General features: G+C 44.8%; 1 protein-coding gene across 1 annotated transcript in view; it reads right to left on the bottom strand.

Moving 5' to 3' along the window:
- The window catches only part of diaph2 (diaphanous-related formin 2), a 765,099-nt gene that overhangs the window by 479,579 nt on the left and 259,963 nt on the right, over positions 1–25,557 (bottom strand). Inside the window, exons 15-18 of the mRNA XM_080745541.1 lie at positions 16,623–16,741; positions 15,695–15,759; positions 13,385–13,489; positions 196–573 (exon numbers count right to left, since the gene is read on the bottom strand). Of these exons, the coding sequence (XP_080601667.1) occupies positions 196–573; positions 13,385–13,489; positions 15,695–15,759; positions 16,623–16,741 (667 nt within the window). The remainder of the gene's footprint in view (positions 1–195; positions 574–13,384; positions 13,490–15,694; positions 15,760–16,622; positions 16,742–25,557) is intronic.

The raw sequence follows: 25,557 nt of genomic DNA, 5'->3' as shown, positions 1-25,557 counted from the left end.
GACCCTTACACGTCTTTAACTCTGATAGTGTACAAATGGAACCAAATGGACCTGTTAGGGTCCATTTGGTTCCATGTGTGTACACTGTCAAAGATAAGGGGAAACCTTCAAATTTCAAAGTTTCAGAACCACTGGCCTATTGCACTGAAATAGCCATCAGAACGAGCTTTGGCTTCAACTGACGGCGTGCCGTACCTTAGACCAGTTGACCCTCTTCATGACCGTCTCAGGCTTGTAGGTCTTCTTGGCCTCCAGGCCGTAAGGCAGCTTGACGACGGGCATGGCCATGGGCGGCGGAGGCATGCCGGGGCCCCCGAGGAAAGGCGGGGGAGGCGGGGGTCCGCACCCGGGGGGTGGCGGCGGCGGAGGGGGACCTCCGCCCGGGGGCGGTGGCGGGGGAGGGGGAGGGGGAAGCGTCATGCACGCCATGCCGGGTAGGGGTGGAGGAGGAGGAGGAGGGCCGCCTCCTGGTGGGGGCGGCGGCGGGGGTGGCGGGGGAGGTGGGGGCGGCGCCGCCCCCGCCGGCAGGGGAGGTGGGGGCGGAGCCCCCCCGGCTGCCGGTCCGGCTGCGATCTGTGGACACAGGACAGACGTGTTAGAGACGGATCCACACGGGGGCGCCACTTAGCCAGAGTGGTTAGGGCCCGCACGGTACCGACACGCGTTGACACTTTGCACCTTAATCACATTTACGACTGGTTGTTTTTTTTACCTCAAAGTATATATATATGCTGCTTTGCTCAAGGGCTGTCCATACTGTCTTTGACCACGCAACTTCTGAAAAGCATTACCCTGAATTAAGAGTTCTGAAAGCTGAAAAGTTCAGTGGTTGCAGTATGGACAGCCCTTCACGCTTCTTATGTCTTACCTCAGGTACTGAAAGATTGATGATAAGTCACCTTTTGAAGAATATAGCTAGTGTAGCAAGCATATAACACAGTGTGTCCATGTTTTTTTTTTCTTTTTTAATTAACTACTCAAAAATAGCAAAACATAGCTGACCAACAAGGTTACGATGCAACAGGTTAGCTAGTTGTCAGCTATTTTCGCTTTTCTTTTTGTTACACATTCTCAGTCCCCCCACCCGCGAAGTACCACTACATACAACAAAGACTGAACACAATAAGAAACTATCTTCAAAGTAAATGGCTGGTACTGTATAACTGCCTTTACATTTCTCTCTCTCTCTGTGTGTGTGTGTGTGTGTGTGTGTGTGTGTGTGTGTGTGTGTGCGTGCGTGCGTGCGTGCGTGCGTGCGTGCGTGCGTGCGTGCGTGCGCGCGTGCGGATATGTGTGTGTGACATGTGGAAGAAAAGCATTCTGTAAAGAACCCCTACAGTAAGTGCACCAGACGCGTTCCCGTGGGCTTTCAGTCCCATTGAAAAGGTGGTAAGCAGCTATTTATTGTGAAACATATGGTACAGTAGTGCTTTTATCCCATAACAGACGTCGGCATGCCGGCTCTCTGTGGACTCCTTCTCCACAAAACCTCCACGCCAACGGCAGGGAAATTGGGTCGGTCTATTCAATATATACGGGAGACAGACGCATTGAGAGAGAGAGAGAGAGAGAGAGAGAGAGAGAGAGAGAGAGAGGTTAGGGCAGAAGGAGAGAGATAAGGCCCAAAGATAATATCATGACATGGAGGGGGCCAGTAACATGGGTAAGTGGGTAAGTACTGTAACATGGCATCGTTGTCAGGTGAAAACCCTGTATGTCCAAAACTGTTCGTTTTGCATTTTTCATTTTAAAAATAATTCAAACTAGTGAAAACAGCCGATCTACAAGCACACAACGCCTCGCACCGCGAGGTGTTGTGTGCTTGTAGATCTGCTGTTTTCACTACTTTTGTGCGACGGCCTTGTACGATGAAGCAGGGCTTTGCTTTGCGAAAGAACGTACACATTTGAAACTTTTGGAGATACGAGTGGTGGTGCGAGGCGTTGTGTGCTTGTAGATCTGCTGTTTTCACTACTTTTGTGCGACGGCCTTGTACGATGAAGCAGGGCTTTGCTTTGCGAAAGAACGTACAAATTTGAAACTTTTGGAGATACGAGGTTTCCACCCGACAACGACGATGGGTAAGTGGAGGACGCTTGAAACGACTGAAACTTCCTCGGCAGCATGTGTGCCCCCCCTCCGTTCTGCTGGGGGGACTCATGTAATCGAGTGGTGCGGTGGTCTCGTAAAAAGCCATTACACCTCCCCATCACTGCAGCCAACGAGGTCAACCTAAAACACAGGAGAATGAGCCTGCGGGACGAGACCCACGAAGACTCCCCTTTGATTGGCTGTGTGGTGAGACGAGGTAGGTAAGTCGGTCCGCTCCGACAACATTACCATCCAAGTCGTGCAGAATGCATTCGAGATTCCTCTCCTGCCTTCTTCCACGGCTGGGATGGATGTGCGTATCAAGTAGACAAAATAAATGTAACCCAAACGAGGCATGCCTGTGCCGTAGACTGAGGGCAGATTAACATGTGAAATGACTGTAAAAATACATCCAGTGTACAGTATGAGAGGTATTATCACCGCCCGAACCATGCTAGTTAATGAGTAGAGCCAGTGGTTCTCATCGTGCAGGGGTCTTCAACAGGGGGTCCGGGACCTCTAGGGGGTCCTCAGAGTTACTACAGGGGGGCCACCAAATCCTTGTGATAGGATAATTATTTCCAATTAAAAACGTTGAACCCTCACATCCCTATTCTGAGGAGCCAAAAATAGCAGATCTACAAGCTCTCAACGCCTCGTTGAGCTATTTCCGTCTATTTTCAGCAAAGAGGTTTGATGTAGAGGTCTAAAAGAGCAGACCAAGTAAAGTGAAAGATCAAGTTTACTACGTATTGACGATTGAAGTGGCTAAATGTCTGAAAAAAAACATTAAAACGAATCCAACATAGACTCAAACAAGTCAATGAAAATCTGCATAACACATTTATACAATATGTAGAGGGGGTCCCTGCTTCATCTCTCTCTCAGTTAAGGGGTCCTTGGCCTGAAAACGTTGAAGACACCTGTCATAGAGGGTTCCAGGGACTCTCAGGGTTCCTTTAAGGTGGTCTAAATGGACCTTTACAAGTCTCTAACGCTGACAGTATACAAAGGGCGGAGGGGGAGCTTGAGCTTGGACATTGATATGGTCGACTTATCGCAATCTCATTCGCCCTACTGATGTGCAAGTCAACACCGAGTTAAACAGTTGGGGAGAAACCTGTGGATTGGCTGTGGTTTTGGTCGCAGATAAGAAATGTTACCTCCCCCATCAGGCACTCGTCATGGGCCTTCACAATGACAGGCTATTAGGCAGTAGACAGGAGTGAAATTAAACCCATTACCGATAAGACAGAGCCTTGCGGTCCCTTGACATGTCTGCCCTATCGTGCGGCTCTACAGCATAAACAGGTATTTATAACCGTTGATAACGCCAATGGAGAAAATGTTTAGAGACAAAATGTATGCAAATAGAACAATTACAGGCCCCAAAGCATAGATAGGATGTGACCTTTTGGATTTCCAGGAGGAGCCCGGTCCTTTTCCTTACCAAAGACTTACCAAAGAACCTTTTCCCCCAAACCTCACAAACGAGCGAAAGTTTTTCCATTTCCAAAACCAATTCCCCTCCATTGCCCTCTCCCCAACTCGCTGGATTGTTGAGCGTAATGTGCGATCGGACTCATTTTTAAAAGGCATTACATTGTTTTTCATTACACAGTGCCATGCGTGCGTTGTTTATTAGAGAGGAAATTAAAAAGGTGTGGTGTGAGGGCTCTTCCCAGGCAGGGCCGCCCCAGAGCCCCTCAACGAGAGTCCACGTCCAGTCATTACACGTCTGTCAATCTCCGGCCCGTCGTGGCCCGTTTTCTCTTTTAAGATTAATATGAGAGAATGGAAGCAAATTAGCTAGTAAATTAGAGTGCCGTCGTTTCGGCAGAGAGGGGTCCTCTGAGCCATTCTGGCTGCAGAGACTACTCTTCCTCTCCCTTTCTTTCCCTCCCTCCCTCTCCCTCTCATATGCAAGGCCCTGCAGCTATGTCTACTGAATGGTAATAAGCCCAGTGCTCCACAGGCCCCTTGGGATCCAATACCATTGCCACTCTCCTCATCTTTCCCAAGGTACAAAAAGAAGATAAAAAAAAGAGAGTATAAAACATGGTTTGAACTCAAGCAACCAAACAGTGCAACAAACTTATTTTTTAGTATTTTTTACTCAGGTTCGTTCCATTGCTGTGACTCAGAGATGGTTTATTATACGAGTGTGTTTACTGGACTCCGAACGCTGCTAGGTGTGAGTGAGAGCAGTGGTTCTCAAAGTGGGGGCCGTGACGCAAGTCTATTGGTGCTGCAGGATATTCTGATGATATTTTGAATTCATCAACATCACCTCAGTTGAACCACTTAGACCCTCTATACTTGCACTGTACTTGGTGTGTTCCTTTTCAATCTGTACACCAAATCTCTTCGCCAGAAATAGCCGATCCACAAGCTCGTCACTGTGCGCTTGTAGATCGCCTATTCTCTGCGAGTGATTATTATTACAAAACACACATTAACTAACCACTTCAACCCTAAACATTTCGGCCGTTTGAAATAGCCGATCTACAAGCTCACAATATGTCGTGATGCGACGCATTGTGAGCTTGTAGATCTACTATTTTCAAAAGATGCTTATACATTTAAAAACTTGAAATGGGACGTTCTGCGTAATGAGTACTTTTTGCTTTTGGCACTTACATGGTACATTTCTATACCAATACTTTTGTACTTTTACACAAGAAAATGTTGAATTCTGTACTTATACTTGTAACAGAGTATTTCTGCATTGCGGTATTGATAAATAAACTTGTGCAAAATATCCGAGTACTTTTTCTCCACCACTGTTATTTACAGGGGTGCCCTGAGGACATGTGTGAGAAGCAGTGGCTTAGAGCTGTGGTCCTCAACCTTTTCAGGCCGCGACCCCCAAAATAATCATATTTGAACTGGGGACCCCCCACCCTGACGAGCACTAAGAGTTGAGGCATTACATTTTGTATAACACGGTTCTATTGTGAAAATAGCTGATCGGCATGAGGCGTTGTGAGCATGTAGATCGTCTATTTTCACAATTTCTGCCTCTAATATTTGACAATTTGGCCAATGTTTAATTAGTCACTTTAGAGGTATTAAATAGTCCTTAAATTGACACTTTAGAAACGTGCAGACACCCTCAGATGCACTTAAACCTTATGTCGGTTTGTTTACTGTTGAGTGAGAAAACAATGTTGCACATTAAGTTAATCATCTGGGCACCCCCCTAAATCATTTGGGGACCCCCTTGGGGGGTCCCGACCCACAGGTTGAGCAGCAGTGGCTTTAGAGGGAGCTGTGGTGTGGTGGCATGGTGGACTCACACTGGCCTCATCTGGAGTCCTGGGCAGCAGGAGGAGATGTGGCTAATATGAAATCTAACCCAGCCACTTAGGGATGCACAGGCTCCTGGACTCAGAGGGGAGGTCAGACTGGCAGGTAATTAACTCGGACGGTTATTATGATTAAAACCCGGGGCCCCCGATCTCATTTCTGATAGGAGAATTCAATCAGAAAGTGTTTACTTGTGAAGATTGCCATTAAAACAAGCACAAAGATGTGTCTAATGGAATGCCACAGTAGGGGCGAATAATCTACCATGCCTGGAATTGTTATTATTCATCACAATTTACTAAAATAGACACGGGTAAAAAAATAAAGAAACGTACACTATAAAAACAAATCAACAAAAGCATGTTCTCAAATAATATTCACGTTAATAATAATTCATGAAGTGATGTTGAGTCAGTGTGAAATATTCAGAGCTCACGCTAGCTGTGGTTGGAAATGTAATGTGTAATGATTTTGGTCTCTCAAAAATAATTACGTGGCAAGTGAAGAAATAAATCATGTTGATCAATCAGAACAAATACAAATGTACATTAAAGGAAGAGGGCACATCATGCAGACGTAAACACCCACCTTGGCTTCAGATTCCTTGAGTAGTCTCTGAGCCTCATTGAGCTTTTCCGTCTCACTAGTTAACTGGACAGGTACAACACACACACACACAACACACACACACACACACACACACACGCACGCACGCACACAAATCACGGAAACACACGATTGGGTATGAACAGAGGGACAGACAGTGACAGGAGAGGCAGACAATGGAGGTGGGTTAGATAGACAAAGAGGAACACTAGTACATCGTCAATAGAACACAACACACCAACATTCAACATACATTGTCAATAGAACACAACACACCAACATTCAACACGGGAAGGGTGGCGGTGGATGTACGGTTAACACAGGAAAACGGAGGACTGCCCTCGGCGGTCAGCAATCAGAGGTTGTGCAACGTGCGTGCGTCTAGGTAGAGGTTATTGTGCGTTTACACGGAAGGAATATAGAGCACTGAGAGCAGCATAAAAGGATTGAGAGACACAACGGCCAGCCAGTCGGAGCACCATCAAAAGCGCCCTTCCCTTCACCAGCATCCTTTCATGTCATAGCCACCCATTTCAACTTAGCACCCTCAGATGTAACAGTGGGCATTGATTTTACTCTGCAGTTCTTTGTTTCAGAAAATGTGCCCGTTTTGCTTTGATGTCCCCCTCCGGGTGACCTCGCGCCATATGGAAGGGAGAGGCGGGAGCGTACCCCACGGTTGCTGAGACGTAATATTTATATGCAGTCATTCTTACCGAAACACCTCTCACGGTGGACTGGGGGAAATTAAATATTTAACATGTGTAATGGAAAAGGAGATGGAAACTTCAATGACGGGGCGACTTAAAAAGACCTTCCACTTTGCTAGAGTTTTAGAAAGTGGCTGTAAAGTGCATTCTTTAAGCCAAAGAGAACTTTTATCTTCCCCATGCACTGTCCTTAGGAGTGGAAAGTTAAAGGCAATGAGAAATGTACTTTATAAGAAAAACAAACCCAAGGGAATCAGTGGGTAGGTTTTGCCTTCTGAGCTGTTCTTTCCTGAGAGACAGAGTTAACTTTGTTGTGCTGTAAAACTGTCCTTAACACATCGGATGCCCACGTGGTGTCTACAAGTCAATTTCTTTGATGTCGCTGGAGGCCCACGACGCGTTTGACGCGTTGTACAGTAAACTATACTGTACTGTAGCTACTGCACTTGGCTACCGCGGTGATGAAACAAACTCCATTTCCCAACATGCAGCGCGCAATTACGTCACCCGGACGTGCTGTCTGTCTCGTTGACTTCCTGTTTAGCGGCTGCACAAAAATGCTGTTTTCTCCTAATCTAGCTTTTAAATCACTTTCATTTCAAAACGGCAGCCTCTTCTACCTGCCGTAACACAAACACTGTGGCTTAGAAATGATAAAAAACGGTCCTGACTGAAAGAAAAGATTTTCGCGAAATAAACAGGACATACTCGGATTACATTTACTCGGATTACTTTTCTCGCCAGTACTCTCGCCGGTAGGTAAAATGACGCGTTGCCATGGGCACCAGCAAATTAAGACACGTTAACCACGTGGGCGTCCGATGTGTTAAGCATACTTTGAGGTTCCTTAAGTATCAAGTAGTCACGGTGAGCGTGTGAGCCACGATTGTGTTAATTAATGTGTTCATCTGGTATTTGTGTAAGTTTGTCACATACACAGAATGTCTCTTGTGTGTCTTGAGCTTAAAAGGTTTAAGAACCTCTGGTCTAAAAGAATGTCTCTCACATGGTGAGAGTGGTCACACTGTGAGTCCTGCCATGCCGTTAAGAGCTGAATCCAGTCTGGTTATTGAGGAAAGGTCAGCGGGACTGGACTATAAGGAGGTGAGAAAATAAGATCCGGCACTCTGCTATACCTCCAACTGCTCTCGTGGGGGCAAAGCTGGGTCAGCTACATGGCCGCCAGGTTGTTAAAACCGATTAATGGGATGGCATTGAGTGTACCACTGCAATATACTACATTATTCATCACACCTAAAACCAATTGAATGAATGCTTTCCCTTCTTTTTTGTCCCTTGCCTTGAGGAGGTGGGTTAGCAAAGGCTAGGGGAGAGCGGAAGATTTCCATTTGTTCTGATTTCACTGGCGTTTTTTTTTTTTTTTGTCAATGTTTACAGGCAGAACCTCCATTCAGCTGGATGAGGGGCGTAATCAAACAGTCACAGCAAACGGGCTGCTTGTTACAATGCCAAAGTTCCCGGAAAAAGGCTCTCATTAAATCGGTTGGTTCACACTCACAGATGAAGGTGAAGTGCAGGGGCTCAGACATGCATGTGTTTTCTATATCTGAGAGGAGTTCCGCCAATGAAATGAACAGACTTAACATTTCATTCATATTCACCAAAATGGCAATTGCAGCACGCCGACTTTGATGAACAATCTGAGTGTGTGTCTTCACATGCATTTAGAGGTTTTGCACTCTCCCAGATAAAGGCTTTTTACTGTACTGTCAAAGGTGGATTAGGTTACACTACACGTTGCTGTAGTGCTGCTTTCCTAGTGCAGCGGAATAAAACTCTACAAAAAATGATTACAAACTGTATATAGCTTTTTTTCCCTTTTTTGCCTAGCGCAATATATAAGGGGAAGTCATTTGAGGGTCAATATGAACAACTGCTGCCTAAAGTAAAAAACAAGATTACTTGGGAAGTGTTATACATATTCCATTTAGAAACTAGAACTATAATGCAGTAATTTAAATTGCATTTCCATAACATGAGAGGCAACTCGGCAAAGCAGGAAGAGATGAAAAGTTTGACAGATGTCTGATTTCAAAGAGACCGTTCCCTCTGTGAAGCATCGCGTACCTTAGGTACAAGATGGCTAGTTTCTTGTTGCGGAGGCAACAAGAAACCTCTTTGAGAACCCACTTTACAGTAAAAGCAGCAACTTGACCACACAGTGAGTCCCAGTCAAGCACTACCACATACAGTATTATGTTTACAGTTCATTACCCTTTTTTTTTCGGCTATACCAAGATGCAAAAGGGGACGTGTTGAAGCACTCGCAGCCCAAGCACTCTGAGCAATATTCGTGCTAGCTCGCGCCGAGCATACTGCGCATGTCCCTACTGTGGCTAATGCCTGTTGATGTGAAGCTCCCCCCGCATCAGCAGTCCTTTGAAGGAGCATTCAGAGATACAGGAAGAGAGGTTCTGACTCTCAGAGGGCCTTGCGGTGCTACGCTACCTGTTAATGCACCACAAACAGCCAGGCTTCAAAAGACAGCGGCCTGCCAGGGGGAAAAGTGTGGGGGGGGGGGGGGGGGGGGAAGGCAGGTGGTGGGAGGGAAAAAAAGACTTAGAAATCCAACATAAGAAAGCTCCACACCAAGGGGAAGGAAGGGGGGGGGAGGTAAGCAGAGGCCATTATAAACTGATGCATTCATTTCAGAGTGAAGAGAAAGAGGGATAAGGGGAGAGAGATATGGAGGGAAATAGAGGGAGAGTGCGGGAGGGGAGGATGGGATGATAAAGACTGATGAGGAAGGATGTGGTGAAGAGAGGCCTCAGACACAGAGATAGTCCTCATTAATATTTACGGGCAGGCGGCAGGCAGTCACTGGCCGCTGAGTGAGTGATTAACGAGTCTGGCCGCAAACGCAGGTAACGAGTGGTGACACGGCACTCAGGCATATGAAGTGGAAGACTGAGGCCTAAACACAAATTAAGTGGAGTTGCGAGCAGAAAAACACTGAGTGACTTCCACCAGGAACGGGGCCAGAGCTGCTTGTGCCGCGCATTAAATCACAGTCACGTTTGGTGTGGAGCTGAAGAACGAGAGCTGACGCGGTAGTCGAGTGATAACAACTTGGCTTTGAGGAAGGTCCCGGGGTCTCATTTGTAAAACTGCGCGTGGATTCCATACTTGAGGTTTTTACGTGCAACATCAAACACAAAAATGGCACGAGCATAAAAAATGTATCTGACTTGCACAGACTACGCACGCGCACCGGCAAACAGTTCTCCCTCAACACAACAGAATCAACTTGGAATTGTGCAACTTGAATTTAAGCACAAGTCTAATATATCGCGCCATTAACTCCCACAATTAACCATTTAATGGTTAATGCAAATCTGTGCAGTCTGATGAAACCAGCGGGAGGCAGGGTTTAAGATGATTGCATGAAATCGTTCGGTCATTTATAGAAATGCTTTAGCAAAAAAAAACATTGGTGTCCTTAATACAATACAAGTGCAGAAATTGCATAGATTATATTAGGGAAAACCAGCCATTGCTACAAATTATGTTTTGTTGTTGGCCTGTTCCTCCACAGTGCAATGAAAACGAATGTGTTGTTATTTAGTTGATAATCAGATAATTATAAGATGGAGAGGTGGAGAAAAGGCCCTGTTAGTGCAACTGACCTTGGGCTTGACACTAACATCCTGCCATTCGGTGGACAATAAAATATGCATTTGGGACAAACATAAATCTCCCCTGGGGGACAGAAGATACAAAGCAGGTTTTCTGAGCCGAAACATAATCACAACCACCGTGCAAACGGTGGGCAAATAAAAGTTACTGCAGGCAAAGCACTGGTCACACTCTCTGTCAAGTAGAACTTGCAAACATGCTGCATTTGAATATAAACGTTTAACACAGCCAACACAGCAGATAAAGTTTTTCCCTTGAACCATATGGCAAGTGACATAAGTTAGTTTTTCCCCTGAGCCATAGGTCGAGTGACATACGGTAGGTTTGTTTTTCCCTTGTACCATAGGGTGAGTGACATGAGTTAGTTTTTCCCTTGAACCATAGGGGTGAGTGACAAAAGTTAGTTTTTCCCTTGAGCCAAACAGTAGGTCAAGTGACATAGGTTAGTTTTCCCCTTGAACCATAGGGCAAGTGACAAAGGTTAGCTTTCCCCTTGAACCATAGGGCGAGTGACACATGTAGGTTAGCTTTTCCATTGAATCACAGAATGAAAGACAATGATGATAATAAACAATGATCATTTGTGTTAATTTAATATCACACACCATATGCACCTCTTGTAACTTTCATTGGCAAATCATTTGGTTTTGGACGGTTCACATTCACTTTGGGACAGTTAACATTTTATTTTGGGATGGTTCTGTGCCAGTGGTGACAAAGTTTTTGAACTTGTCGCTGCTTTGGTGCTTTGAATTGGTTATGAAGATCCTGTCTCTGCATTAACGGTTTCCACAGTGGTCAGGGCGCCTGTTCAGAGAGGGGCGGAACTGGGGAGGATAGCGTGTACCTCCGCATGCGTTACGCCCCCCCCGGTGATGCTCCTTAATGTCAGGTGAAAAGAAGATGGTGGCATGATGGATCGGGTATCGGAGGAGACCCGTTGTTGTCTTCACCCTCCCAATGAGTACTATGGGGATTAGCAGGGATGGGTCTAGCGTAAAGTATGGGGAATGGGGGAATTGGCTTAACACTAAATTGGGTATATGGAGGGGAGAAAAAAAATATTTTATTATCTTCTATGGGCAGGGTTTCTCTTCTTATACTGAATTTGTACGTACCGTGATGGCCTCAGATCTCGTGCTAATTTGTACCGATGATTACTGTGATGGGAATGGGACTTGGGGTGTCATCAATATATGTATGTACCTGCCTCATTATGACACTGACTGTACTTAAATAAAAAAGATTTGAAAAGAAAGAATTGGTTATGAAGTGATTGTGTATTCAGTAATGTTAGTTATGTTGGGGTCTTATGCTCGAAACACAAACCGGTAGCCCAGAACAGCAGCCTGGCTATGTGTCTCATGTTCTGTAGACCAGGGGTTTTCAAAGTGGGTGACGGGGCACCCTGGGGTGACGGGGCACCCTGGGGTGCCGCAACGGCAGTCCAGGGGTGCCGCGAGATCATTTGATAATATTTGGAATTTATTTGGACACTTGAAGAAATATTTAGTATCATGTTAAACTTGAAGTACAAACATATTTTCAGTCAGTTCTGACCAAAATGGCTATTATCTCAACGTTTTCCTCGCAACATAATCACTAAAATATCGTAACTGTCAGGCAGAAACCTGTCGCACAAAACTAGTTTAGTACATTTTATAGATGATAAATACAAAACGAACGGTTTTGGACATGCAAGGTTTCCACCCGACAACGACGATATGCTATAAATATAAGGCGCTGGGAGTGAAAATTATAATGTAGGGGTGCCTCGGATGAAAATAATATTTATAGGGGTGCCCTGAGACAAAAAAAATTGAAAACCCCTGCTGTAGACAGTACGTAGGCCTGTTAATTCTTGTAGTTCTTTATTGTTAATTATTACATTTTGTTCTGGTGTCAGGTGCCAACCCCAAGCAACACGTTAGGCCTGTTATATTAGCTCTTCATGACAAGGCATTAGAAGGCTGTATAATTTGATATGGAGTGAAATGTACTGTGTGAGAATGATCATTTAGCACATTTGGGCTTAATTTCACGACTACTCGGCTGTTAGGCGCCGCAAATTCTCATCGTCTCCAAAATGTTCGCACACATGGGACACGGGAGTTTCCATACAAGAAGTGTGCACATTCTCACGTCAGGTTTGTTTTGATAGATTTCAACTTTAGCGCGGAAGAAACGCAATGGTTACAGATTAAACCTTTAGCGAGGTTCAGAGCAGAATAATAATAATGCAGGATGTACGACGAGTGGTGAATGAGAGAGGGTGTGTCTACGGAGAGAAATGATCTCTGGTAAAGAGGTAGCGCCGGTACCATCTTTCAACAGTGGTTTATATTAAATCCTGTAAGCAGGCAAGCAAACTGCCCTTTTGTGCCACGGCAAGCGCTAAAGTGTTTCAAATTGGGTTAAGGGGGGAAATAGCAGTCGTTCTTTTGTGCCTAGAATGGAGGGTTTTTGTCTGGGAAGAAATGGCGATATGGTGGGCCGAGGAAAGGAATGCCATCCATCTCTGTGATGATAGGATTATGGGGGAAATGCACCCATACATCTTAAAAAGGAGATTGACCCATTATTAAATCAAATGCTCTAGGCATGGATGAAAACACCCACTTACAGGCAATCTCACGCTGACCAAAGGTATCATTTTGACAAAGTTGATCGCTTTTCACCGCACCCCGCATCACCTCTCAACTTGTGGTTTTAAGAGGGACTTATTTCATTTTACCCGAAGTTGTCGATATTTTTATGTCTAAATGCTGACCAAAATGCGAGGTTTAGACATGCGGTCCACTGCCTCCAGACGCTTTTCTTTTCTTATTGAGGGACTTTAGCTATTGAAAAATAGCAGATATACAAGCTCACAGCGCGGCACCGAGTGCCGCGCTGCGAGCTTGTAGATCTGCTATTTTTGAAAAAGTCGTGGAAAAAAAAGGGATGGTGGTTTAGCCGTTTTGTACATAGCGTAGCGTGCATTGGTGTGTGAACCATGATGTGGTTTTTACCTGGGTCTGCAGGCTTTGGATTTGCACCTCCAGCTCTTTGATCCTCTCCTCCTGCTTCTGAGATTCAGCCTGGGCCTCCTGGCGCGCGCTGAACTCCTCATCAAACTGCAACACACACACAGACAGGGGCGTCACACCAAATTCTGGGCACCTGGGTACAAGGATTCACTGTGGGCGGGCCCCCCATGAATGTTAACTATTGAAAAAATAGCAGATATACAAGCTCACAGCGCGGCACCGAGTGCCGCGCTGCGAGCTTGTAGATCTGCTATTTTTGAAAAAATTGTGAAAATGTGTGCAAGAAAGAAACCCATGTTTCCATGTCAGTGATGCTCAAACTTTTTCATGAAGGTGCCCCCCAAAATGATATGAATTTGGCCACGGACCCCCATCTCAAAATATTTAGTTCCAGGGACCCCCCCCCCACCCGGAAGCAAAATTTGAGTTACAAATGTTCGCTTAAGAAATACATATTCAAATATTTGCACACATTGTCACGACTTTTCAAAAATAGCAGATCTACAAGCTCGCAGCGCGGCACTCGGTGCCGCGCTGTAAGCTTGTATATCTGCTATTTTTCAATAGCTAAAGTTATCAGGGCCCCTCCTCCTTGGGCCCTGGTAACTCAGTCCCACTTTCCTACCCCTTGTGACGCCCCTGCACACAGACACACCAGAATTGTACCATGTACACACAAAGCGCACGCACCACAGGCATGCACCGCCACTGGTGAGCAGCAAGGTATCTCTAGAGAACAGCCAACCACAGGGCCCACGCTCCCTCACTCGCTCGCTCGCTCTCACACGCACACGACACACACTCGCACGACACACAAATGCACAATGTCTCGCACTATCTGGACGATTTCTATTCATAGCCCCCGTGGCCTTATTTCATGTTGTCCTTTGTCTAGGTTTCAGGTCCGGCCTTCTATGCGTGTTGACGGGTCTAACCTTTGTGGAAAAGCCGGCTGTGTCAGGATAATGTTTTCACTGGCCCAGCAGGGTTGCTCCACACAACCCTTAAGCCTGATTTATACTTTGTCGCACAACAGTGTCGCGTGCCCAAAATAGGTGAAATCTGCAAGCTCACAACGCATCGTCGATGCAACGTGTCGTGAGCTCGTAGATCGTATATTTATTTTGTGTGCAACACCGACGTTCGATAGAGTATACCTTTGGCATTATACCGGGATCAAAGCAGGGCTGCTACTAGACTTAAGGCTGGATCACTTTTCAGGTGATTTTGCAATATCATGAACATTGTTTGCAAGATGGTTGGATATTATTATTTATTGGTATTATTATTTTGTATTTATTCATGTATTTATTAAAGCGTTTATCAGAATGTCTGCAAAGTGTGAAAAATTATGCGAAAACCTATTATATAAATTATCAAAATACAACTCAGAAGCTCTCTGAATTATTGCCAACAGTTTGGTTGGTTCAATTAACACATTAAACGCCCACGTGGTGCCCACGCGCCAATCTCTTTGATGTTTACGTGTGCCCACGGCGCGTTCGACACGTTGTACAGTAAACTATACTGTACTGTAGCTACTGCACTTGGCTACCGCAGTGATGAAACAAACTCCATTTCCCAACATGCAGCGCGAAATTACGTCACCCGGACGTGCTGTCTGTCTCGTTGACTTCCTGTTTAGCGGCTGCACAAAAATGCTGTTTTCTCCGGATTCTCTTCCTTTTTTCTTTTTTTTCTCAAAACGGCAGCCTCTTCTACCGGCCGTAACACAAACACTGTGGCTTAGAATTGATAAAAACGGTCCTGACTGAAAGAAAAGATGTTCGCGAAATAAACAGGACATACTTGGATTACATTTACTCAGATTACTTTTCTCGCCAGTACTTCGAAGGTAGGTAAAATGGCGGGTTGCCATGGGCACCAGCAAATTAAACGTCGAATAATTCTGGGCACCCGATGTGTTAAGGTCAAATCATTATAATTTTAAAGGAAGTCTCTTAAACAAACGATATACACAATTAGATCAGATTAAAGCCTACTGTATAAGCTGCTGTAAGCACAGTGTGGACCTGAATCTAAAGTGCCTGTACATAACTTAACTCGAGCGGCACTGTGCGCAAACAAGTATACATTGGAACATTGGGATCGATCCTTGTAATGCTGATACGGATCATGTAGCGTCACAGCCAGCTATTGATCAGGGCATGGGAATCAATAGCCTGTCTGGAAGCTCTGGAGAAGGAAAAGAACTTTCCTGATGGGAGTTGGCCAACCGATGGGACTGGGGTGGGTGAGGGTGGGGGTGTTGGAGGGTGATTAATCTCTCACCTTTTTGGAGAAGTCTGCTGCCTTCTGTTCACTTTCCTCCACTTTGGCTTTATCCACACACTGATCTGCAAGACAAGTTAAGTCACACAACAACTCAAAAGATCATACCAGGGTAAGATGTAGATGTCCCTAGAGAGTCACAGTTAAACCATGATGTGAATATAGTTTTTAAGAACAAGGCCTTCATTTATTTATTTATTTTTCTCCATTTTGCCTTTTTTCCCCCTAATTTTGTGTGTGACTCATTAAAGTGCAGTGGTTAAGACTTGGAAACTTTTAATGAGCATTGGTTTGTTGAGTTGCAGAGAACTGTTAAGTAATGCAACAGAAGACGGGAGGTGTTATTTACACGTTCCCTCCGTCTGAGGCAACGACAGCCTGCCTTAATAATGTGAGGCAAATAATGCAGGTTTCTCTAGGATTCCTGTAAAAGCCACCGACATAATCATGTCCTCTGATGATACTGAAGAGAACATACCTCCGACAGGCCATGTTCTAATGGTGTAATGCATTCTTTATGAATAATTAGACCACACTATCTTATATGTCAAGTCGCTGCAGGTGTTTGTCGGAGGAAAACTCAGAGGGGAATAGGATGATAATGAGAGCGACTGCAGGATATCAAAACATTTTCAGCAACATCAGTGACATGCTTCCTGCTGCCACTGATGTTGCTGTTAAACAGAAGAAGCATGTCTGGCGGATAATTTGAAGCCATTACAGAACCATTACGATCGCAAATAAGGGCTATCTTTATAATGACTTTAAATTATGGACAAATGTTTTACATCATTCACTCGCAATCATGTAAAAACATAGCAAAACAAAACAATGGAGTAACAGAGAAACAAATTGCATTGTCAAACCGAGTGAAGAAAATGTATTTTCTCTGAATCATTCCAAAATGATGTAATAATTCACAAGGTACCGATCAAGTGTGTGAAGTCCACATCCAGCCTTTTACTGTAGCCAAAGTCAGGATCCATCCCGTTGCGATGCAGAACCACCTGAGACACGCATTCTTCCAGCACCTTGAAGTACTGAGGCCTGAGGGTCAGGACACATCAAGCAGAACAATTAAACACGTCACGCTAAGATATGACTGACACAAAATCTACTAGTCCAATTAACCACAAATTATGTCCTTATCCAACCTGGAGGTCAACAAATGCTACATCTGAAAAGGTTGCAGCTGAGAAAGAAAACACACAATTAAAATGTGATCACTTGCTTTACCCCAATCATGAAATTGGCAGATTAGCGGGTGCATGGAACTTACGTCTCTGTGACTGTCCATTTCAAGGTGACAGACAGGAACCCAGGTTACGCTTGCCCTCTTCGCTAATTTGCAATCATCTTTGCCAATTAGGGCAGCTATAAACACTGAAATGTAAATCTAATTAGTGTAACGTGCATAAATGAGAGCACAATGGCCAGTAAAAAAAAAAAAGAAACATGTCGGCCAGTTAGGAATGGGACAGAGAGCTATGGTCTTGTCGCGCAGGGTGTCTGAATTAACCTGGGACTGCTGTTCCGCCTCATAGGTTGGCATGTGACCTTTTCCCTGTTACATTATCAACTTTAATTGCATGTGACATTTAGCTAATACAATGTCAACTTAAGCTGAGTTCCAAAGTGGCAAATAATTATGTTCTGAGCTTGACCTTGGGTACTGGAGAATGCAGATATGCAATTTCCTGCCAGAAATGTTACTCTTTCTGTGAGCAAGCCTAAGGGGAGTGGGAGGGGGGGGAGGGAATATATATTTTGCTAGGGAAAAGCAAAGAAGCAAAATATTTGAGGTCCACGATACTTTGTTAATTTATCAATTCTTTGGGGAAGCTTTTTAGTTTTCATTAACTTGTTTTTCTATAGTACATTCTGTGCATACTTTCTTCTCTGTCTCCATAATCACATTCTCCTCCGTCTGGCGACAGTACGTGTCTCGTCTCTCAGTCCTCAAAATACCGCTTGTATCTTAAAGCCCCCATAAACACTCTCATGTATTAACAGACATAGTATATCGTCGTTGTCCAGTGGCAACCTTGTATGTCCAAAACCTTTTAAAATTGATTTAAACTAGTGAAAACAGCCGATCTACAAGCACACAACGCCTCGCACCGTGAGGCGTTGTGTGCTTGTAGATCGGCTGTTTTCACTACTTTTGTGCGACGGGCTTGTATGATGAAGCAGGGCTTCACTTTGCGAAAGAACATACACATTTGAAACTTGGAGATACGAGGTTTACACCCGACAGTGACGATATATCTATCTATAAATGCGAGAAGTCTCTGCGTGCGTGCGTGTCTGTCTGTAATCCGCGTATCTCGAGAACCGTTCGTCCCACCGGCTTCAGATTCGGCACGCGCGTTCCCCGCCGCGGCACGGAGTGCAGTGCTGGGCCTCGATCCGACCCGACGCGCGGTTTTCCCTAACCGGCGCGAAACGTTCGGAATCTCCTTATGCGGGGCTGATTGTTGACATCAGGCTGTTCCAGAGGAAATCGGCGCAAGCGCTGACTCATTGTGACATCACATCATAAAAGGCTCTGAGATCACGTACGCCACATGAGTCAACAAAAAATGCCATGGTTACGTATTCTGATGTTCCTATATGGGCATAAAAGGACACAGGCAAACATCAAAACGGCTCTTATGACAACAGGTATAATGGGGTTTGCATTAAAGGGTGGGGCATTCATTCCCTATTTCAAATTCGGCACGCGCGTTCCCGGCCGCAGCAGGTAGTGCAGTGCCCAGCCTCGACCCGATCCGATACGCGATTTTCTGGAACCAGCACGAAAGGTTCGGATTCTGATGTCTGACATCAGGGTTTTCCGGAACCGGCACTGTGTCTGCATAGATCTCCATTTATGGGCATAAAATGGATGCAGATAGACAGATACGGATATATCCATATATGAGCATAAATGGACACAGGCAAACAGATGGTCAAAGATCTCCATATATGGGCATAAAATGGACGCAAAAAGACATACAGATATCTCCATATATGGGCATAAATGGACACAGGCAAACAGATGGTCAAAACGGGTCCTACGACAACAGGTATAATGAGGTTTGCATTAAAGGGGGAACCAGCACTGTGTCTGCAACACAGTCGGAGGCACAGACAGATACAGAGATCTCGGGTTTGCATTAAAGGGTGGGGTTGCCACTTGCCAGATTTTCCAAAATAGTTGAGGGGGTACCTCTTGGCTTTATTTTAAAAATGCATGATTTCAGTTCTCTTGTCAATTTAGTACAACAAGTCTCCATTTCCTGCACCAGCTACTCAGCACGTTAACATCCTTTGTAGGTCAACTTCTGTTTCTGCTATCAAAATGCTGATTTGTACCTTTGCACATTTGACTCCACATTCCAACTGTTTGTTTTGATTGGCTACAGTAGGATCTTATATGGACATATTGACTGACATCACTGATGATACCGCTGCCATGGTAACAGCCGCATGCTGAAACAATACCCAAATTTGGAGATGACTGACATCACTGTTAAGTCTCGGTTCTACAGCATTACTTCTGTACATTCAGTTCCTCATGCTGTGCACACCCCCGGGCAAGGACTATATCTAATAACTATTTAATTTACCGAATGTCTGTCCGTCCGCCGTTTGACCGTCTGTCTGCATGCTGACATCACTGATACTAAACAGTGTTGCAACCATGGTAACAGACACATGCTGTAATTTTTTTTAATTTGGAGACGTCTGTCTGGAAACTGCATGCTGACATCACTGTTTAGTTTATCGCCCAAATTTGGAGATAAATCACATCATGTTACATGGTAACAGCCGCATGCTGAAACAGTTCCCACATTTTCAGATGAGTGACTGACCTCACTGATACGTTCTGGGTTCATTACTTCTGAGACTCTACTTAGAATAATAAAAGGTAGACAATAATTTTGTCATACTGTGATGTGCCTATTTTAATAGAATTTTGGATATATTTTCGATATATTTCTTTGAGCAGTGCCAATACCGCTCCTATATCTGGCTTTGTGTGTATGTATGTCCATCCGTCCATCCATCCATCCTCCATCCATTCATCCATTCATCCATCCATCCATCCATATGTCAGTCCCACACAGCTTGTCATTGTCCAAGCTTTGTGGGACGTTAATGAAATCAACTCAACAAAAGCACAACTCACTTCACACTGGGTGTGATTTTTGAACATTTTATGAGACTAGCAAACTGCCTTTACTTCCCGGCTTGGTCATCAATTTGCTTCAATGATTCAACTAAATCCCTGATGGATGAATTGCAACTGTCAGATGTGCAAATCGGTTAGAAAATTAGGAATGTTCGGTGTTATTAGGAATGATGTCAACGGTTTGTGTTGTGACACGTCAGACCAGAGCTCTGGTCAACCTGAATAAGATGTGACACAGTTTTTAAACATCACATTTAGTGTGAGTACGACCAAGAGAGTGTCATTACAGACAGAGTGTATTGTGAGAGTCAGAGAGCCAGGGATTTAAAAAGACAGACAACTAGAGGGGTGAAAGAGACTGACAAAGAATATATTAAAACCAATATTTTCCAACCACAAGAGAAAAAGAATCGCCTTCCAATTTACAGTCCAAGTGTTGACCATGGACCAATCTTCCAAGACGCAGGAGGTCTCCTGTTATGAGTGGCCCAACGTCTTCACGTCTCAGGTACTCCTCCATGAAGACATGAAGAGAAGCCACAACAACCTTTACTGTCAAATGATGAGCAATGGACAGCTACCCTCACCTTCCTGTGAGAAAATCACCAGCTGTGTCTCCAGCCAGAAACAAGGAGACACAGACCAACCAAGAGCTTGCGAGGACTCGAACTCAGCCAGGAGAAGTGATGAAATATTTAGTGACTTACACAGGAAGGAAAACCTCATATGTGATGAGAGCTTCATTGAAGTATCGACTCTGAAGAAACACCAGCATGTCCACACCAAAGAAAAACCTTTCCAATGTGAACAGTGTGACAAGAGTTTCAGTCAGCTAGGTAACCTGAATAGACACCAGAGAGTCCATACTGGAGAAAAACCCTTTGTGTGCAAGCAGTGTGACAAGAGTTTCAGTCAGTCGGATTCTCTGAAGAAGCACCAGCGTGTCCACAGTGGAGAAAAACCCTTTGTCTGTAAACAATGTGACAAGAGTTTCAGTCAGTCAGGTGCTCTGAAACAGCACCAGCGTGTCCACAGTGGAGAAAAGCCCTTTCAGTGTAAGCAGTGTGACAAGAGTTTCAGTGAGTTATGTAACCTGAAGACACACCAGCATATACACACTGGAGAAAAGCCCTTTCAGTGTAATCAGTGTGACAAGAGTTTCAGTGAATCACGTTCTCTGAAGAATCACCAGCGTGTCCACACTGGAGAAAACCCCTTTGTGTGTAAACATGAGAGCTTCATTGAAGTATCGACTCTGAAGAAACACCAGCATGTCCACACCAAAGAAAAACCTTTCCAATGTGAACAGTGTGACAAGAGTTTCAGTCGGCTAGGTAACCTGAAGAGACATCAGAGAGTCCATACTGGAGAAAAACCCTTTGTGTGCAAGCAGTGTGACAAGAGTTTCAGTCAGTCGGATTCTCTGAAGAAGCACCAGCGTGTCCACAGTGGAGAAAAACCCTTTGTCTGTAAACAATGTGACAAGAGTTTCAGTCAGTCAGGTGCTCTGAAACAGCACCAGCGTGTCCACAGTGGAGAAAAGCCCTTTCAGTGTAAGCAGTGTGACAAGAGTTTCAGTGAGTTATGTAACCTGAAGACACACCGGCATATACACACTGGAGAAAAGCCCTATCAGTGTAATCAGTGTGACAAGAGTTTCATTGAATTACGTTCTCTGAAGAAGCACCAGTGTGTCCACACTGGAGAAAAACCCTTTGTGTGTAAACAGTGTGACAAGGGATTCAGTGATTTAGCTTCCGTAAAGCAGCACCAGCGTGTCCATACTGGAGAAAAACCCTTCGTCTGTAAACAATGTGACAAGAGTTTCAGTGTGATAATCTCTCTGAAGAGACACCAGCGTGTCCATACTGGAGAAAAACCCTTCGTCTGTAAACAATGTGACAAGAGTTTCAGTATGTCAAGTACTCTAAAGACGCACCAGCGTGTCCATTCTGGAGAAAAACCCTATGTTTGTACACAGTGTGAAAAGGGTTTCAGTGATTTAGGTAACCTGAAGACACACCAGCGTCGTCTACACACCGGAGAAAACCCCTTTGTCTGTAAATAGTGTGACAAGAGTTTCAATAGTTTCAATAATCAATTAGTTAGCATTTGTTTTTGTAGTTAGCATTTGTTTTTGTTTTTTAGGTTTTTTCAGAACTTTGATTATATTGTGTTTTTTCTAGATAGATATCCATTTGCATTTGTTATATTGTTGATGATGTACTGACATATTATCTTGTTTATTATTGTGATGTTATCTGCTTATTGTAAATCGCTTTGGATTAAAAGCGTCTGCTAAATGCCTAAACTGTAAACTGTAAACTGTAATGTGTCAAGTACTCTGAAGAAGCACCAACATGTCCACAGTTGAGAAAAACCTTTCCGTTGTGAACTGTGTGACAAGGGTGAGTTAAGAACCTGCCAGTTTTGGTGAATATCGTGTTACAATGTAACAGTGTTACGTAACAAAACTACTTTTCTTGGTAACTAATAACGTAACACGGTCCTTTTCCCATTCAGTAATGGCGTTAAAGTTATTTTGGTGTAAAGTACTGCGTTACTCTATATGAGGTAAAACAACACACTGTTTCTCTCAGAGAGAGAGAGAGAGACTGAGGGAGAGAGAGGAGACCCTCGCATGCAGGCAGAAGAACGAACAGGCGATTTGCTATGATTGATAGAATGTTCATCAAGCTAAAGCCAGTAGTGTTGTATGCTATGCTATGGTGTCAAAGAGAGGAGTGTAAACACTTGACTTCCGGACGGTCTGCCTTCAAAATAAGAGCATGAGCCCTTGGAACATATAAAGGTATAGACTCTGGGGCGTTGGTAAAAGAGGACTGGCAAGCTTCTGGAATTCTGAAGGACGCTTCCTTGTGTGTCACAGAATGGAATGCTCGGTAGGCCAATCAGATGCGGGACTCCCTCTTTCCTACTGCAGGGGGCAGAGTGCCTTCCACAGTTCCACAGTCCCGCACTTCCGCCAGTCTTGTTTTACCACCAAATGAACTGCAGTGGTGGATGAGGTATCTAGCTTTTTGGAGCGGTGAAAGCGCTCCCAATGAACAGGTATGTCCGTGGGTATGTCTGTGGGTGGCTGGGTGGGTGGGTGGCTGGCTGGCCGTGTCCGTAGCCTGGCAATACCTTGAGTGGCCACACACAAAACACTAGTTAAAGGAGGGGCGCTGTTTTGTGCAGGCCAGGCACACTCACCACTCACTCACAGGCACAGTTTACACTCACTCACTCACTCACATAGGGTACAGCTGCTCAAATTCACCGCTCCACTTCGAACCGAGGTTTGATTTTTATATCTGTGCCTTGGAAAGTAAGCGTTTTACTTCAGCCAGAGCAATTCAAAATCTTTTTTCTTTTTCTTTTGTAAATTAACTAGTGTATATAATGAATAAATACAAATTCAATTAATTATATATGACTATAAACATTTAAAAGAATATTCAAAAATAGTAGATTTGGTTAATGGCTATTTGGGGTTCCATGGCATAGAAAAAGGTTTGGGAACCACTCACAAAGCTTAAAAACAGAGAGTTCCAGCAATCTTTACATGGCACATTGTACTGTGGTCTAATTTGGAGCTGGCATCTCACACTGTATATGATGATTCATAGTCACTGTTGCCAGATTTTGCGAGAGAAACAACCGGATCTATGAAAACGAGGTCTGTAGGAGCAGTGTCCAAAAATGTGTTTTCGCAAGAATTGGCCTCATGGTGGCGCTATAGAAGAGGGCCATGTGAGAATGGAGTGGAGGTAGTGGTTTGGCAACCAAGGAGTGTGTGTGCAAAGTTTGGCATGGATAGGGGCAACGGTGGTGGAGATATGAGTAGGGCAAAAGTGTGACGTGAAGTGTGACGGACAGACTGACTGACAGACAGCCGGTGGAGGTTTTGATAGTAACTGCGACCTGACGGTCGCAACAAGCGTCATTGCAGAAAAAAACTAGCCCAAAGTGGCTTATAAGAAGCAGACATGGCAACAGTGTTCATAATACATGCCCAGAGACTACTCAAAAGCCTGAGATCACAGAGCAGTTATGAGGCAGATAACTCAATCAAAGCCTGCTCTTCTATTGGCTCTGGATGGGAGCAAGAGGGCGTGTGAGCATTGATGTAGCTAAAATAGAATAATTGCTTGGAGCAGACAATGGGGTAGATTGTGTTACTGTGGAAGAAGAACTCCTTTTATATATCGCAGCATAATGGTGAAAATGAATGCCATCAATATGTCCATCAAAAGAGAAGGGATATTATCGTTCCTAGACTGTCCTAGACTTTGACTCGACCCATTTTGTAATATCAAAGGGATGCCACGTGTGTGTGTGTGTGTGTGTGCACGTGCGCGCGTGCGCGTACGTGCGCGCAGCCACCTGTGCGCGCACCCACCTGTGTGTACACAGGTGGGCAGGACAGACACACGAAAAACGTCGCGAGTCAAAAGCAAGTCAAAACAAATCACCCTTGAGGTGCGACGCTTTTGAAAGCGTGAAATGCCAAACGTCTTCTTCTTTTAGCCGGCGGATTCGCCTACTCGTCGTCATCGCCGGGAGAAAGCTGGTGCGAGACGGCGAGATCACAGGAGTCGCCCTGCCGTGGCTTAAGCACTGTGGCACTCGGCTTACAACTGTCACCGATGTACACCACGTTATTATCTCAATAAGCCGTCCTATTTTCCTTGCCCCCCCACCCCCCTCCATCCCCCCACCACCAGATCTGAGGCGCACAGAGATAACCAGGGGAAGGAGGGAGTGACCCAGAACTGTCAGACCCCTCCACAGTGGGCAGGGCTAGGCTCCAGAAGCCAGCATATGTCCCCCCCAACCCCCCCTGCATCATCTCCCTCCTCCACCTCCTCTTTCATTTTGGCACCTCCATTCCTTCCAAGCGTGGCTTGTGGTTCAGCGCAGCCCCTGCCACTTGATCCAGCCCTGCTCCACATAACCACTGTAATCCCATACCGCCACGCTCCAAAAGAGGAGATTCTGCTCTATATTTATTGGGTGGATTTTTTTGATGTGCTCCCATTCGCCCGGGCTCTCGCACTGACAGATTAATTATCAAAAATAAAACAAGCCCTGGAGGGAGAGAGAGAGAGACGTGGGCTGGCAACTAACGTTGGTTGTTTTGGAGAACCCGACGCATTTAATCACACAACTGAGTTTGCATACTACTGTATACTACAGTACGGAATGTCAAGGAGGTGAACTGAGGTGCCAGGCAGCCACATGCAGGGGCGTCACAAGGGGGGGGGGGGGGGGGGGGGGGGGGGGAGTGGGACTGAGTTACTAGGGCCCAAGGTGGAGGGGCCTTAATTATTTTATATTTTAGGTATTGGAAAATAGTTGTGAAAGTTGTGAAAATGTGTGCAAATCTTTGAATAAATGTATTTGTTTAAGCGAACATTTGCAACTCAAATTTTGCTTCTGTGGGGTCCATCCATGGAACGAAATATTTTGAGATGGGGGTCCGTGGCCAAATATATATAATTTTGGGGGTCCTTCACATGAAAAAAAGTTTGAGCACCACTGACATAGAAACATATAAGTTTTTCAAGCATTTGAAATATTCAAAGAATTGCAACATTTTTCAAGATTTTTTCAAAAATAGCAGATCTACAAGCTCACAGCGCGGCACTCGGTGTGGCGCGCTGTGAGCTTGTATATCTGC

This window comes from Nannobrachium achirus (genome assembly GCF_963921795.1).
Source record: "Nannobrachium achirus genome assembly, chromosome: 17".
Classification (NCBI taxonomy): Eukaryota; Metazoa; Chordata; class Actinopteri; order Myctophiformes; family Myctophidae; genus Nannobrachium; species Nannobrachium achirus.
This window is presented reverse-complemented; position numbering and strand designations above follow the sequence as displayed.